The following is a 15,421-nucleotide window of genomic DNA, read 5'->3' on the forward strand; positions in this document are numbered from 1 at the left end:
ATTTCTTCTTCCACCATCTTTAGCCAAGTCTTTCTCGGTCTTCCCCGTCTTCTACTTCCTTCTACATTCATTTCCATCACTCTTCTCAACCAGTCACTTTCATCCTTGCTCAACACATGACCAAACCATCTCAACCTGTTCCTCTTCACAGCATCAATCACAGGCTCTATTCCCATCATCTTTCGCAATTCATCATTTGTCTTCCTCTCTCTCAACGATACTCCGCACATCCGTCGAACCATTCGCATTTCCACCCTTTCCAACCTTCGTTGCTGCTCTACGTTCATTACCCATGTCTCGCTCCCATAAATCATAACACTTCTCACACATGCAGCATACACCTTTCCCTTCAGCTTCAACGACACTCCCCTCATCATCAGCACGCCACTCAATTCCCGAAACTTCTTCCATGCACATCTCACTCGAGCAACCGTTGCCGAGTCTGATCCACCTTCTCCATTCAGCATGTCTCCGAGGTAGCAAAATGTTTTCACACCTTCCAGCTTCACACCGTCTCCAAGATCCAACTCAACATTTCCTCCATCTGCAGCTCCCTCTGTGCACACCTTACATTTGAATGTAGCTGCCACACTGGTTAATGACCCTCTCAGACCACTACATTTTTGATGAACCCACTCAGCGCACATTGTACACTGAATGGAGTTCACTCCGACACCCTTCCTACACACAGCACAGGGCCACTTCCCAGTTCTTTCCACCTCACCACATGCTTTACCACTTGCCATCACCTTCGTCTTTCCGATATTCACCTTCAGACCTTTTGTCTCCATACATTCCTTCCACGTGTTCATCTTTTCCTTCAGTCCATCCATACTTTCCGCAATCAACACCAGATCATCTGCATACAACAACTCCCACGGTAAACCCTCCTTTACGTTCTGAGCCAGCACCTCCATCACAGCTACAAATAGTAGTGGACTTAGTACCGACCCCTGATGCACTCCCACCTTCACCTCAAACTCACCACTGTTCCCGTCCTTCGTCCTTACAGCTGTGCGCGCTCTTTTGTACATTGCCATCACTACTCTGATCAACCATTCCTCCACTCCTAACTTCCTCAATGCCCATGTCAATACTTTGCGTGGAACCCGATCGAATGCTTTCTCCAGATAAACAAACCCAAGAAACAACTTCTTCCTCTTCTCCATGTACTTCTCCTGCAACTGCCTCACAATGAAAAGCGCGTCTGTCGTTCCTCTTCCTGGCATAAATCCAAACTGCATTTCGTCGATCTTCACTTTCTTCCTTATCCTCCTCTCCAACACCCTTTCCAATACCTTCATTCCATGCTCCAATAACTTTATCGCTCGGTACGAGCCACACTCCAGAGGGTCACCTTTCCCCTTGTATAGAGGGACGAGGGTACTCAGTTCCCAATCCACTGGAATGCGGCCTTCTTTCACCACCAGATTACAGATCTCTGTCATTCTCCCCACACCCCAACTTCCTGCTGCCTTCAACATATCTCCCACAACTCCCGTCGGCCCTCCCGCTTTTCTACCCTTCATTGCTTTTATCGCTTCCTCAACTTCCTTCTCAGTTATCTTCTCTGCCGGTCCTAAAACTGGGTTACTCTCTATGTTGCCATCCCATTCATTCTCTGTATTCAACAGCATTTCCATATATCTTTACCTTCGCAAAAGCGGAAGGTTATGTTTTGATCGCTGTGTATTTATTTGTATGTCTGTGTGTGTGTGTGTATGTTATTCGCATAACTCAAAAAGTATTCAACCGAATTGCATGAAATTTGGTGGGATGATTGGTTATTATACGGGACACATTTGATTAGATTTTGGGAGCAATCGGGTCAAAGGTCAAGGTCAAGGTCACGAAAAGGTCAAAATCGTATTTTTACCAAGTACAGAACAGTAGCTGCGGCGAAGGTATGCGCTCTACCGAGTGCCCGTTCTAGTTTCCATCTTCCTTTAATTCCATCTGGGTTGACAACGATTTGTCCCACTTCGTCCTTCAAGCAGCTCACCCCCATCACATCACACCTCTCTTTCGCTATCTGCTTTGCAATCCTGAATACCGCTCTCTGACCCTCTTCCGAATCCAAGCGCTCTCCGAACATTTTCCTACATGCCTCCTACGCCTTTGCTACCTCTTTCTTTGCAGCCTTCCTGGCTGCCTTATAACTTTCATGCTCTGCTGTTTCTGCTCCCGTACCCTTCGCCTTCTGCCACTCCTTGAACTTCTTCCTCTTCTCGTCAATCCTCTTTCCAACTTCATCACACCCACCACCATGTTTCCGAGTGCCTCAGTGGTCCTTTTGTCCATCCACATACCTCACCAACGGCTCCCAACAGACTAGCTTTCATTGACATCCAACCACTTTCAAGCTCAACCACATCATCCTCGACCCTACTCAGCCTCTCTTTTAATGCCTCCCTTACTGTCACCTCTTTCAACCTCCACACCTTCATTCTCGGTTGGTACTTCACCCGCCGAGCTCTCCTCGCACCTTTCACCCTTACGTCGCAGACAACCAAGTGGTGCTGTGAAACAGCCTCCTCCCCCGGGATCACCTTTGTGTCTCGGAGGTGCCCCCTATCTCGCCTACGCACCATCAGGTAGTCAACGGTTGTCGTCGACCCACCTGACGTGTATGTAACAAGCTTATTATCCTCTTTCTGGAACTGAGTATTACAAATCAACAAATCAGCTCCATCAGCAAACTCCAAAATCCTTTCACCTTCTCCATTTCTCACTCCATATCCGTAACCCCCATGAACTCCGTCAAAACCATCCATACTCCTTCCCACATGTCCATTTAGGTCTCCTCCTACCACAACAACTTCATCTTTCACGTTTTCCATCAGCTTCTCTATCGCACACCAGAACTTGTCCTTCTCTTCATCGCTCCGACCAACCTACGGAGCATATCCCGAGATGACGTTCACCAAGAGCTTTCCAATCATCATTTTCACCATCATCAACCTATCACTCACTCTAGTCACACTCACCACACTGTCTACAAACTCCTCAGAAAACAGGACACCAACACCATTCACGCCCTCCAGGCACCCTTGCCACACAAACTTGTATTTCTGTCCCTGCCTACCCTTCACCATTCTCACACCACTTCCCTTCCATCTCGTATCTTGCACACAACATATGTCCACTCTTCTTCTGACCAATACTTCCACCACTTCTCCTGATCTCCCTGTCATTGTCCCTACATTCCATGTCCCAAACCTCAGAAACCGATCTCCACTTCGGGCTGTACCCTGCCCACATGTAGTTGTAATTGTCATGGTTCTCTTTTTGAGGCAATGTTTTTTTTTATGGCCGGATGCCCTTCCTGACGCCAACCCTCTTAGTCGCCTCCTACGACACGCAGGGATACGGCGTACCTATTCTTATCCAGGGTACACACTGGGAAACGTTTAAAACATGGAAATCCTGGGGGGGGGCGGGGGGTGGGGGATCACCGCTGCGGTTTAAACATATTTAAATAAATATTTAAACAAAACCATGAAAACAATCTGGGAAAAGTCTCTAAGTGAGAACGTGGATTTGAGAAAGCAGGAGCAGAGGTGAAAGAACAAACGTGAATATAGGGGGCGGGGCACAAGTCGAGACGAGGAGGCCGCACGAGCCACCAGGCCGCACTTGGCGCGGACAAAGAAACGACTAATTACACACAAATTTGCAACAACTACAAAACCAAATAGAAACACACAATAACACATACACAACAAAATACGCAGCGGAAATTTGACAAAGAAACGAACGGGAAAACACTCAAACTTTGATGCCGTGGAGAGATCAAAGCAAGCCCCGTCGCTCGAGGGACCGGAAGCGGAACCCTTTTACCGGATAAACCGAATAAACAACGTTTACCTTTGGTAGAATAAACAACGTTTTGCTATCGAATCTCCACGTGAGGAAATCAATATCGCATCTTCTTCTTTTTCAAAATCTGTGTTTTTAAAATTAAATTAATCATTATCTTTCAAACGGAACCTTTTTTTACCTGAACCTGCAACTCGGAACTTCTTGTCTGAAACGACACACAGGATTTGATGAAAAATGACCACAACCTTCATCACCTGTGATCTACTAAAGTGTGTTTGGAGGGAGTGTGGTGGGAGTCCGGAGGGAGTGTGGTGCGAGTCCGGAGGGAGTGTGGTGCGAGTCCGGAGGGAGTGTGGTGCGAGTCCGGAGGGAGTGTGGTGGGAGTCCGGAGGGAGTGTGGTGGGAGTCCGGAGGGAGTGTGGTGGGAGTCCGGAGGGAGTCCGTTGGGAGTCCGGAGGGAGTGTGGTGCGAGTCCGGAGGGCGTGTGGTGCGAGTCCGGAGGGAGTGTGGTGGGAGTCCGGAGGGAGTGTGGTGGGAGTCCGGAGGGAGTGTGGTGGGAGTCCGGAGGGAGTGTGGTGGGAGTCCGGAGGGAGTGTGGTGGGAGTCCGGAGGGAGTGTGGTGGGAGTCCGGAGGGAGTGTGGTGGGAGTCCGTTGGGAGTCCGTTGGGGGTGTGGTGGGAGTCCGGAGGGACTGTGCTGGGAGTCCGGAGGGAGTGTGGTGGGAGTTCGGAGGGAGTGTGGTGGGAGTCTGGAGGGAGTGTGGTGGGAGTCCGGTGGGAGTCCGGAGTGTGTAAGGTGGGAGTCCGGAGGGAGTGTGGTGGGAGTCCGGAGGGAGTGTGGTGGGAGTCCGGAGGGAGTGTGGTGGGAGTCCGGAGGGAGTGTGGTGGGAGTCCGGAGGGAGTCCGTTGGGAGTCCGGAGGGAGTCCGGAGGGAGTGTGGTGCGAGTCCGGAGGGCGTGTGGTGCGAGTCCGGAGGGAGTGTGGTGCGAGTCCGGAGGGAGTGTGGTGGGAGTCCGGAGGGAGTGTGGTGGGAGTCCGGAGGGAGTGTGGTGGGAGTCCGGAGGGAGTGTGGTGGGAGTCCGGAGGGAGTGTGGTGGGAGTCCGGAGGGAGTGTGGTGCGAGTCCGGAGGGAGTGTGGTGCGAGTCCGGAGGGAGTGTGGTGGGAGTCCGGAGGGAGTGTGGTGGGAGTCCGGAGGGAGTGTGGTGGGAGTCCGGAGGGAGTGTGGTGGGAGTCCGGAGGGAGTGTGGTGGGAGTCCGGAGGGAGTGTGGTGGGAGTCCGGAGGGAGTGTGGTGGGAGTCCGGAGGGAGTGTGGTGGGAGTCCGGAGGGAGTGTGGTGGGAGTCCGGAGGGAGTGTGGTGGGAGTCCGTTGGGAGTCCGTTGGGGGTCCGTTGGGGGTGTGCTGGGAGTCCGGAGGGACTGTGCTGGGAGTCCGGAGGGAGTGTGGTGGGAGTTCGGAGGGAGTGTGGTGGGAGTTCGGAGGGAGTGTGGTGGGAGTCCGGAGGGAGTGTGGTGGGAGTCCGTTGGGAGTCCGGAGGGAGTCCGGTGGGAGTCCGGAGTGTGTGTGGTGGGAGTCCGGGGGGAGTGTGGTGGGAGTGTGGTGGGAGTCCAGAGGGAGTGTGATGGGAGTCCAGAGGGAGTGTGGTGGGAGTCCAGAGGGAGTCTGGAGGGTGTGTGGTGGGAGTCCGGAGGGTGTGTGGTGGGAGTCCGGAGGGTGTGTGGTGGGAGTCCGGAGGGTGGGTGGTGGGAGTCCAGAGGGAGTGTGGTGGGAGTCCGGAGGGAGTGTGGTGGGAGACCGTTGGGAGTGTGGGAGGAGTCTGGAGGGGGAAGGCAATGCCGGGTACCTTTGTTAGTTTGTCAATATTGACCAAGAGAGATTGTTGGGTTTGTTTCCTTCATTTTATGAAAGTAAAAACTCTTTGTTGTTTTACTTTTCCAAGTCGTTTCAAAAACATATTTTTCATGGGATTGAAAAGTTCGCTTCTTCTGAATATCTCTTGTGATGACGATTTTCTTTAGAAATGCTCCTTAAACTTGAGTTTGAATGTGATGTTTTTATTTTCAGATTTTATTGTGAAGGTGAAGGTGGAGACCGAGTTCATTGATGAGTTCTCGTTTATCAAAGGTTTGACCCACAATGTTCCTGTTGTATAATGTTAAACACCAACAATGTTCCTGTTACATAACGAGTTTATGTGAGTCGAGTTGTGCTAACCAAGATGGCCACACGGCGGCTGCACTTCTCTTGGGATACAATCATTCTATATTTTCTCAATTCAGCGGTTTCATCACGGGAAATTGTGGTCACGTGGTCCGTCTACACCATCTTGTTCCAATTTGCCGTGAACAACAATATTCATCCCCTGCATTATTTGTATATCGGACAACGCTGTATACTTGAGAATTATATGGTTGTGTTGTGTCAAAATGATGGCATATTTAATGACAATAGAAAAGAATGATTGCACATGCATATGTGTTACATATGTTTTCTGCACATGTGAATGATTACATGCACACGCATGTTTTCAGCGGCACAGTACTTGTGTTAAAACTAGAACGGGCACTCGGTAGAGCGCATACCTTCGCCGCAGCTACTGTTCTGTACTTGGCATGGGAGTGTAGGGAACAGAACAGTGAACAGTTTGGTGCTGATTTCATGCAAATCGGATAAGAATTGACCGAGTTATGACAAAAAACCTTGACCTTGACCTTTGACCCGATTGCTCCCAAAATCTAATCAAATGTGTCCCGTATAATAACCAATCATCCCACCAAATTTCATGCAATTCGGTTGAATACTTTTTGAGTTATGCGAATAACATACACACACACACACACACACACACACACACAGACATACAAATAAATACACAGCGATCAAAACATAACCTTCCGCTTTTGCGAAGGTAATAAAGTAAGAGTTGGAAAGAAATGTCCCCTTCACTTGTGGCTCATCGACATTTTGATGTGGCCTTCTTTTATTCCTTCTTTGTTCTTTCGCAATGTCTTCTTTCTCATTTTAAACCAAGAGAGGTGAGTTATCACCAGCATCCTGCTCAAATGAACACCTCCTGCCCTGACTAACTGCTTGGAAGGCAATGCAACCACCTTTTCCCTTCCTCTTCCGGCCCAATATCACCCTTGGCAAGCAGCCTCGGACCTGGCTTCAGGCAGAGCACACAATCGATCAATCGATATTCCCAAGCCATTTCTCTTTTTTTTCACTCACAATTGTTATCTATATATATAAAACACAGTGTGTGTGTGTGTGTGTGTGTGTGTGTGTGTGTGTGTGTGTGTGTGTGGGTGTGTGTGTGTGTGTGTGTGTGTGTATCGGGTTTGTATTCAAGGGGGTTGTGTCAAAGCATGTCCAATGAAAGTGGGGTTGTATCAAAAGTGGGGTTTTATCAAAAGTGGGTGCGAGTAGACCGGTCATCACTGCCAGCAGTTTTAAAGTGGCAGTTCTAGTTATTATTATTATTATTATTATTATTATTATTATTATTATTATGAACAAGTAGATGAAGTCCCGGGTTTGAGCGATCTGGTTTTTTTTGCTTTTTTTTGCTTTTTCCATGGTCTGGAGAACTGAAAAGTGATCCCCACCTCGACAATCAGTTGAACAGACCAGGTAGGCTCTCATATGTAGTCCAAGCGAGTTTTTAAAGAAGTTACTCCAACTTTAGTTTTGCATGTAGCAGATGGGACCGTCATTTTTTTCCGCGCCATCCCCACATGGAGAATACTAGCGTACTCTCTGATAATAATAATTATGCTTAGTTTATATATGTCATGATAATAGCTTGATATCCTAAACAGTCGACAAACTTTACAAATAAAATCAATTGAAATTAACAAAATTCACATAAACCAACGTTTCTTTCAAACAGGCAAACCAGAACAGTAACATGGAATTTTAATCTTGTGTTTGCTACAAAGATGTGTTTTGATCAGTGTTTTTAAAATGTTTTGGGTGGCTGTTTGATGGATGTGTAGAGGGAGTGAATTCCATAGAGTTGGAGCAGCCACTTCAAATGCTCGGTCGCATTTGTCATGAGTGGAGACTTTTGGGATGCTGAGGAGAGGTTGGGCTGTTGATCGCAAGGTGCATGCTGGCACATAAGGGGTGATCATGTTTATTAGGTAGGCCGTTTTCATGTTGTTTCGTTCTTGATAACTGAGTGGAAGGATCTTCAAAACGATTCTATTTTCAATGGAAAGCTAGTGGAGATTTTTTCTTGTTTGTGTGATTTGTTACCTTCTTGGAACTTTATCAGTTATTCTAGCAGAAGTGTTTTGTGCACGTTGTAAATAATGAACATCAGATTGTGGCAAACCATGAAGCTGTTCCTGTATCTAAACAGCTGGCAACAAGCGAGGGTACCCAAAGCAACTGTAGCTTGGTTCATAATCAAATGGAAGATCAAATACTGCATTGGAGTTATCAGAGTTTTAGCATTGTTCGTAAGATAGTTCTGAATCTTCCCAGTGCATATAATTGCTGCAGTGACGGAGCAGCAAACATTCTTATTTTGAAGGGAAAAGGGGAACCCTGCAGAAACCTGGAGGGTTGGGGGAGGGGAGAACAGCAAGAGCAGTGGCGGCAAGACCAGAAAAGAGATGGGAGAAGAAAGAGACCACCGACTTGTCTCTGATGGGTAAGTGATAGGCCCATGGCCTCAGCTTCATCACGCTCATTCCAATAATGTGGAGGTCTTGGTTTCCACGTCGTCCAGCTGAACAAGGTGTAATGGAGGAGTCCTAGTCCAGATCGGGATAGCAGTATTTCATCAATCTGTGGAAGAAGACTTTGTAGGTGGATTGGAGGTCACATGTGCCTTGGCATGAATTTGCATGACGGAGGATGACCAGTCAGTGACTGGATTGTCAGGCCAACTTAGATGTGTGGTTGACTACAAAAGATCATCACTGATAGTTAAGCCCAAACGTTTGAGTGACTGAACTTCTTCAAGTGGATTGCAGAGAAAGTATATGGGAAGGTTTGGGAGAGAGATGGTGAGTGTGTGAGATTCTCAAACCTGAAAGACACTGCAACAGTTTGAACAGCTTGTGATTTTATCAATGTCTACAGAGAGGGAAGAGGCTGCAGCGTGCCAAAGTCGAGGATGGAAGAATTTTTGGCAAACAAAAAAGGTGCCTTTACAAAGAGTCAGAGAGGTCGTTGGTGAAGATTAGCAATTGGATGGGACCCAGAACATACTGCCTTGTGGTACTCCATCCTTTACAAAGACAGGAGATGAAAGGATCCCGCTGAGAGCCACACGGATAGGAGAACGGAGTCGAAGTCAGCAAGCCAAGTGTGGGGTTTAGCTTTGAAGCCACAGGTACAGAGTTTGGATTGCAAGATGCTCTTGCTGAGGTTCAATTGGTGAAAGTTTGATCTTGTACCTTCTCTCATCTTGTTCTGCAGCTTCTTCCCTTTAAACTGACTATCCCTCCTTCCTCTGATCGGACTGAAACATTTTGCATCTTGAATCACTTTGTGAAGAGTATAAAGGGAAAACTTAGAAAATATAAATAAGGACCACACATCAAACATTGCCATCCGATGCCGAGAATAATCAAAGTAAGGGAGCTTGTGTTTACTCAGTCATAGTCACAGTCATTGTCAGTAGCATTTGGGTACATTGAATATTTCACCATTTTTAGCTCACCTGGACTTTAGTCCGATGAGCTCATGCGATCGAGCAGGGTCTGTGTAGATAAGTCAGTGAGTGAGTGAGTGAATAAGTCTGCAAACACTTCAGTCATTGTCGCTTGAACCAAACACACTATGTTGATGAAACTTGGCCACAAGCTTCATATTTAATGCCTAACGAGGGTATATTGACCACATCAAAATCTGGGCTCATTAAGGTGGTCTATGGGGGGTAGGTGGGTAGGGTTTGACCCCCCCCCCCCCCCCCCAAGATAGGTTTTGCTCTCTTCTCCGAAACTGCACACATAATTTCGATTAAACTTGCCCACAACCTTCATTGTCTGTGATGTACCAAAGTTTCTTCACGGCATGAAAAATATCAGGGTTGAGGGAGTCTGTGGGGGGTTTAAGTGACTGTTGCTCCTGATCCAGGTGACCCAAGGTCCTATTTTTCAATCCTTGATATGGAGCTTTTCCATTGAGCGAAGTACAGAAATATGTCAAATGTTTAATCTAATCTGAGAGAAATACTTGTCAATTCTGCAACATTTTAATGTTTTGGTGAATTTTGAATGCTTTTTTGATTTGTCTTTCCAGTGAAACAAATGGAACTGGTTTCCTGTTCCGACTGTTCCCAGTTTTTCTGCTCAGAAGTTTTAAAACATCACACGACATACACTGCTTCTGAAAACAATGATGTGTTTCACAGCGAGTCATCCATCCGCAGTTGTAAAAGCTGTGCAGACTCTCCAAAGAATATCCAAGGAATTCAGAGACCGTTCAAGTGTTCTGTTTGCAATAAGGATTTTGCTTCTTCATGGTATTTGCATCAACATCGAAAAATACACACAGGAAAGAAGCCTTACAAGTGTTCTGTTTGCAAGAAGGATTTTGCTACTTCATCGTATTTGCATAAACATCAAATAATCCACACAGGAAAGAAGCCATTCAAGTGTTCTGTTTGCAATAAGGATTTTGCTTCTTCATCGTATTTGCATAAACATCGAAAAATACACATGGGAGAGAAGCCCCACAAGTGTTCTGTTTGCAAGAAGGATTTTGCTACTTCATCGTATTTGCATAAACATCAAATAATCCACACAGGAAAGAAGCCCTACAAGTGTTCTGTTTGCAATAAGGATTTTGCTTCTTCATCGTATTTGCATCAACATCAAAGAATACATCGAGGAGAGAATCCACACAAGTGTTCTGTTTGCAAGAAGGATTTTGCTTCTTCATCAAATTTGCACCAACATCAAAAAATACACACAGGAGCGAAGCCCTACAAGTGTTCTGTTTGCAATAAGGATTTTGCTTCTTCATCGTGTTTGCATAAACATCAAAAAATACACACAGGAGAGAAGCCTTTCAAGTGTTCTGTTTGCAATAAGGGTTTTACTTCTTCATGGTATTTGCATCAACATCGAAAAATACACACAGGAAAGAAGCCTTACAAGTGTTCTGTTTGCAATAAGGATTTTGCTTCTTCATCGTGTTTGCATAAACATCAAAAAATACACACAGGAGAGAAGCCCTACAAGTGTTCTGTTTGCAATAAGGGTTTTACTTCTTCATGGTATTTGCATCAACATCGAAAAATACACACAGGAAAGAAGCCTTACAAGTGTTCTGTTTGCAATAAGGATTTTGCTTCTTCATCGTATTTGCATAAACATCGAAAAATACACATGGGAGAGAAGCCCCACAAGTGTTCTGTTTGCAAGAAGGATTTTGCTACTTTATCGTATTTGCATCAACATCAAAGAATACATCGAGGAGAGAATCCACACAAGTGTTCTGTTTGCAAGAAGAATTTTGCTTCTTCATCAAATTTGCACCAACATCAAAAAATACACACAGGAGCGAAGCCCTACAAGTGTTCTGTTTGCAATAAGGATTTTGCTTCTTCATCGTATTTGCATAAACATCAAAAAATACACATGGGAGAGAAGCCCTACAAGTGTTCTGTTTGCAAGAAGGATTTTGCTACTTCATCGTATTTGCATAAACATCAAATAATCCACACAGGAAAGAAGCCTTACAAGTGTTCTGTTTGCAATAAGGTTTTTACTTCTTCATCATATTTGCATCAACATAAAAACATGCACACAGGAGAGAAGCCTTACAAGTGTTCTGTGTGTCTCAAGGCATTTGTTAAAAGAGCAACATTAATAATTCATCAAACAATACACACAGAAGAGAAGCCCTACATGTGTTCTGTTTGCAACAAGGCTTTTGCTATTCCCTCACCAATGAAAATACATGAAAGAATTCACGCAAGAGAGAATATACATATCAACCTCACTATGAGACTGTTTTTTACACGAAAGCGCAAACCTGAAGAGATAACTCCTGGCCCCAAAACTATGACAAAACTGAAGATGAACAAAATCTACTCTTCACGGAGTGTGTGTGTGTGTGTGTGTGTGTGTGTGTGTGTGTGTGTGTGTGTGTGTGTGTGTGTGTGTGTGTGTGTGTGTGTGTGTGTGTGTTGGTTTTTGTGACATTCTACTGGAGTTTTCTGATGTATCAAAATGATCATTATGATCTCATGAGTTACTCTAATTAACTGCAAATAATCCGGAGCAATCCCCGTATTTCGAAACGCGTGCTTTTTTCGGTGTACAGAGCAGTTTAATAGGACCTCCCAGGGCATGGCATTCTTATTACAAAACAAATTGCAAAAAAAACCAACAATAACAGTTGTGTCATTTGGCAATAATAATAACTGACATATAACTCCCTGCCCCCGCACTCTCCGTCCTGACCAAAGCACATCTGGTCCTCGTGAAAGACAAGCTCATGCTCAAGCAGTGCAGCAGGCAGGTATACTACAAGGACGAGAAGACTGAACAATGAGAATTTGATCCAATGTGCCAACGAGCAAACTCGTGGATTAAAAGGAAGCAAGCTGAGCCACAGAGAAGACCATCCTCTATTGTAAAGTATATTCCACGCATGATAGGTTGGAGATACGCAGAAAAAGTTTCCATGAGAAACTAAAAAGTCAAGAAGTATCTTCAAAAGCCGATAAAGTTTCACTTAAAACGATTATTGCAATCAGAAAAACCCATAAATGCCAATTCAACGTCCGAATAAAGTAAATAAGTGATGAAATCAGACGACAAACAAATGGAGACCAAAGAAAAAGGACACACAAACATAATTGTACAACAACACGCAACTTGGTGTCTGTATGTCTGTCTGTCTGACCGTTATACAGTCAGCCGTTACTTTTCCAATCCCAACCAAAGGTGATAAGACGACAAAGCATCACGCGATGGAGCATCTTCATTTTCTATGTTTCCCATGGGATTTTCCACTTTGGGCGAAATCTGTGTTAAGGTGAACAGATAGCTTGTTGTGGCATTTCCCCAAGGCCGCTTTTATGCACCCTTGGTGTGCACCTTTGACCTTTTAATGAAAAAAACAAACCAATCAGCTTATAGCTTTGGATTGCAGAACCAATTGTGTGACCCAATATGCAAATTCTTTAAATTTCAGGTCAATCAGATGAAAATCTGCGTTTTTATGCAACCTTGACTTTTTAATCTTAAAATAAAAACAATCGGCTTCTAACTTTTAAGCGGTGAACCATTTCAGTGATCCAAATTGCAAATTCTTAAATTTCATGTGAATTGCACGAAAATTGTTTACTGCCGGATACAAACCACACACACACATCTCGTTTTATTCATTTCTATTCCTCACAATTCTAACACACACACACACACACACACACACACACACACACACACACACACACACACACACACACACACACACTTTGATGTATGACAGGAATTTGGCCAAGATGGCACGAGAGGAAGTTTTGGCTGTGCAATGAGATGGGGGACCAAACCCCGATATAGAGCCGGAGCAAAGGCAGCAAAGAAAGAGTGTGTCAAAAAGAAAGAATGATGGTGGCCTCCTGAAAGAGGGGCAAGACCAGTTCAGAGAGAAAGACCAGGAGAATCAGGCACAAACCAAGGGGAAAAGAATGGAAAAGGCAGATGTTGATGGGCAGAAAAACAAGGGAGAGCAGCAGAATGAGGGAGAGGAGGATGGTGAAGATGATGAAGAGCAGCTTAGACTAGAAGAAGTGAGCCAACAAAATATAAGAGATGAAATTGATAAAACTCAGTGAAAGACCAAATCTTTATCGCATAGAAAACAATAAATGGACAAATATCTTAGTGAGACGAACCAACCATTCAATTAGAAAAATGATTTCAATGTCATCCACCTTGAAGGAAATCGATGTCGTCTGTTTCGAGCGGAACTCTTAATTCAAGAAAAAGTAACGGGAGAACAACCCCAGAAGAAGAAAAAAACCAGGTCCCACAAATAGAAACCAAATTCCACCTTGGAGACAGATTAGAGACACAAGAGAGCAACTGTGGAAGGAAGTGGAACAAATACAACAGTTCAGGAAAGGAAAGACACCCAAGACTAACAAAGAGAGAATCCAAAGAATAAAAAACAAACAAAATCGAAGACAGACATCGAGTGCTTGGGTGCTGAAAACAAACTCAAAATAGAAATGATAACGAGCAAGATAAAAAAAACTATGAAGGAAACAACAGGAGAAAACAAAACCATGTGTTTGAAAGTAAACAAAAGAGATTTAACCATGAATTGGGGAAAAAACAGGAGAATATATCAATTCCCCCTGAAAAAGAAAAACTAAATATTTTTTAAAGGATTTTTTAAGATCAAAAAGAACATAACAAGGAAGCAGAATGGATCCCAAACTTGGAAAAGAAGAATCAACATCTCGAGGAAATGCCTCCATTGATTTATTGATGAAGAGGAAATTGGAAAACAACTTTAAAAAATACCACACTTCAAACGCCCAGGTTTGCATGGAATTCCAAATTTCTGGCTAAAACAACTTGATGCTCTTCACAATCACAACAACAGGACATTTAATGAACTGATCCAAGAGGAAAAGGTAGTGGATGAGTGGCTCATAGAAGGGAACACCTTTCTCTTCCCAAAATGGGAGCGCACCCAACTTCCCCACAAATACCGTCCGATAACATTCCTCCCAGCCCCAAACAAACTGATGACAGGAATCATCAGAAACGATGTACCATCATCCAACACAGCAAGGAGGTTTAGAGGCAGAACAAAAGGGATGTAAGAGAGGTTGTTGTGGACCAATTGTCCACCGATTACTGAACAAGACCATACTGGAAAATTGCAAAATGTGAAGAACTAAATTGTCCACCTCCTGCATCGACGACAAGAAAGCTTTTGACATTGTCCCACATTTGTCCGAGGTCGTGTGCACAACTTTCACATGGACAGTTCATTTTTGTTTAAACTCTTTACTGGAATCGTTTTGAACTGTGGAAACTACTGCTGTGTGACACTGTTTATGAAACTTGACAACTCAGATTATGATCACTGATGTGTTTTGATTTCTGCGACACAAAAACGGGATCAACATTTTAAGGATATAACATTCCGTGGAAGATGGTTGAAAATGGTTTGAATTCATCGTGATTTTTGTTTTGTAAAAATCTGTTTTTCACATTTTGATAATTGTGTCCATAAACGTCTTGCTGCAGTTTTCTGCCTCATTTGCCTTTTTCTATGACTATTCGACAAAGTTCCCATCCAACGGCGCCCTGTGAGTGTCCCCGTCCTGGGCTTCTCGATGTGCGTCAGTGTGAAAAAAGCCACTGAAAGTCAGAAAAAAAAGAAAGGAAAGGGTCAGACAGAACATGAGGGAAAATAAAGAAAGTCGGAAAGGTGAAGAAGAAGCATCAGAGAAAATTTTCGACAAAAGAGAAAAAACACAATTTCGACATCCTTACTAAAATTCACGGACCCGTGTTTGTCACACGACTTCTCCGACAGTTCTCACCCGAGATTGCATCCAAACTTGAGATGGGAGTGTGGGTGCGTCGCCAATTCTCTATGTAAATGTG

General features: G+C 44.6%; 1 protein-coding gene across 1 annotated transcript in view; it reads left to right on the forward strand.

Moving 5' to 3' along the window:
• LOC144892128 (uncharacterized) overlaps positions 1 to 12,341 on the forward strand; it is a 37,467-nt gene extending 25,126 nt beyond the window's left edge. The window contains exons 2-4 of the mRNA XM_078777347.1: positions 5,886 to 5,945; positions 10,080 to 11,888; positions 12,256 to 12,341. Of these exons, the coding sequence (XP_078633473.1) occupies positions 5,886 to 5,945; positions 10,080 to 11,888; positions 12,256 to 12,341 (1,955 nt within the window). The remainder of the gene's footprint in view (positions 1 to 5,885; positions 5,946 to 10,079; positions 11,889 to 12,255) is intronic.
• Positions 12,342 to 15,421: the final 3,080 nt, after the last annotated feature.

The sequence above is a fragment of the Myxine glutinosa genome, chromosome 5, assembly GCF_964187855.1.
Source record: "Myxine glutinosa chromosome 5, kmMyxGlut1.1, whole genome shotgun sequence".
Lineage (NCBI taxonomy): Eukaryota > Metazoa > Chordata > Myxini > Myxiniformes > Myxinidae > Myxine > Myxine glutinosa.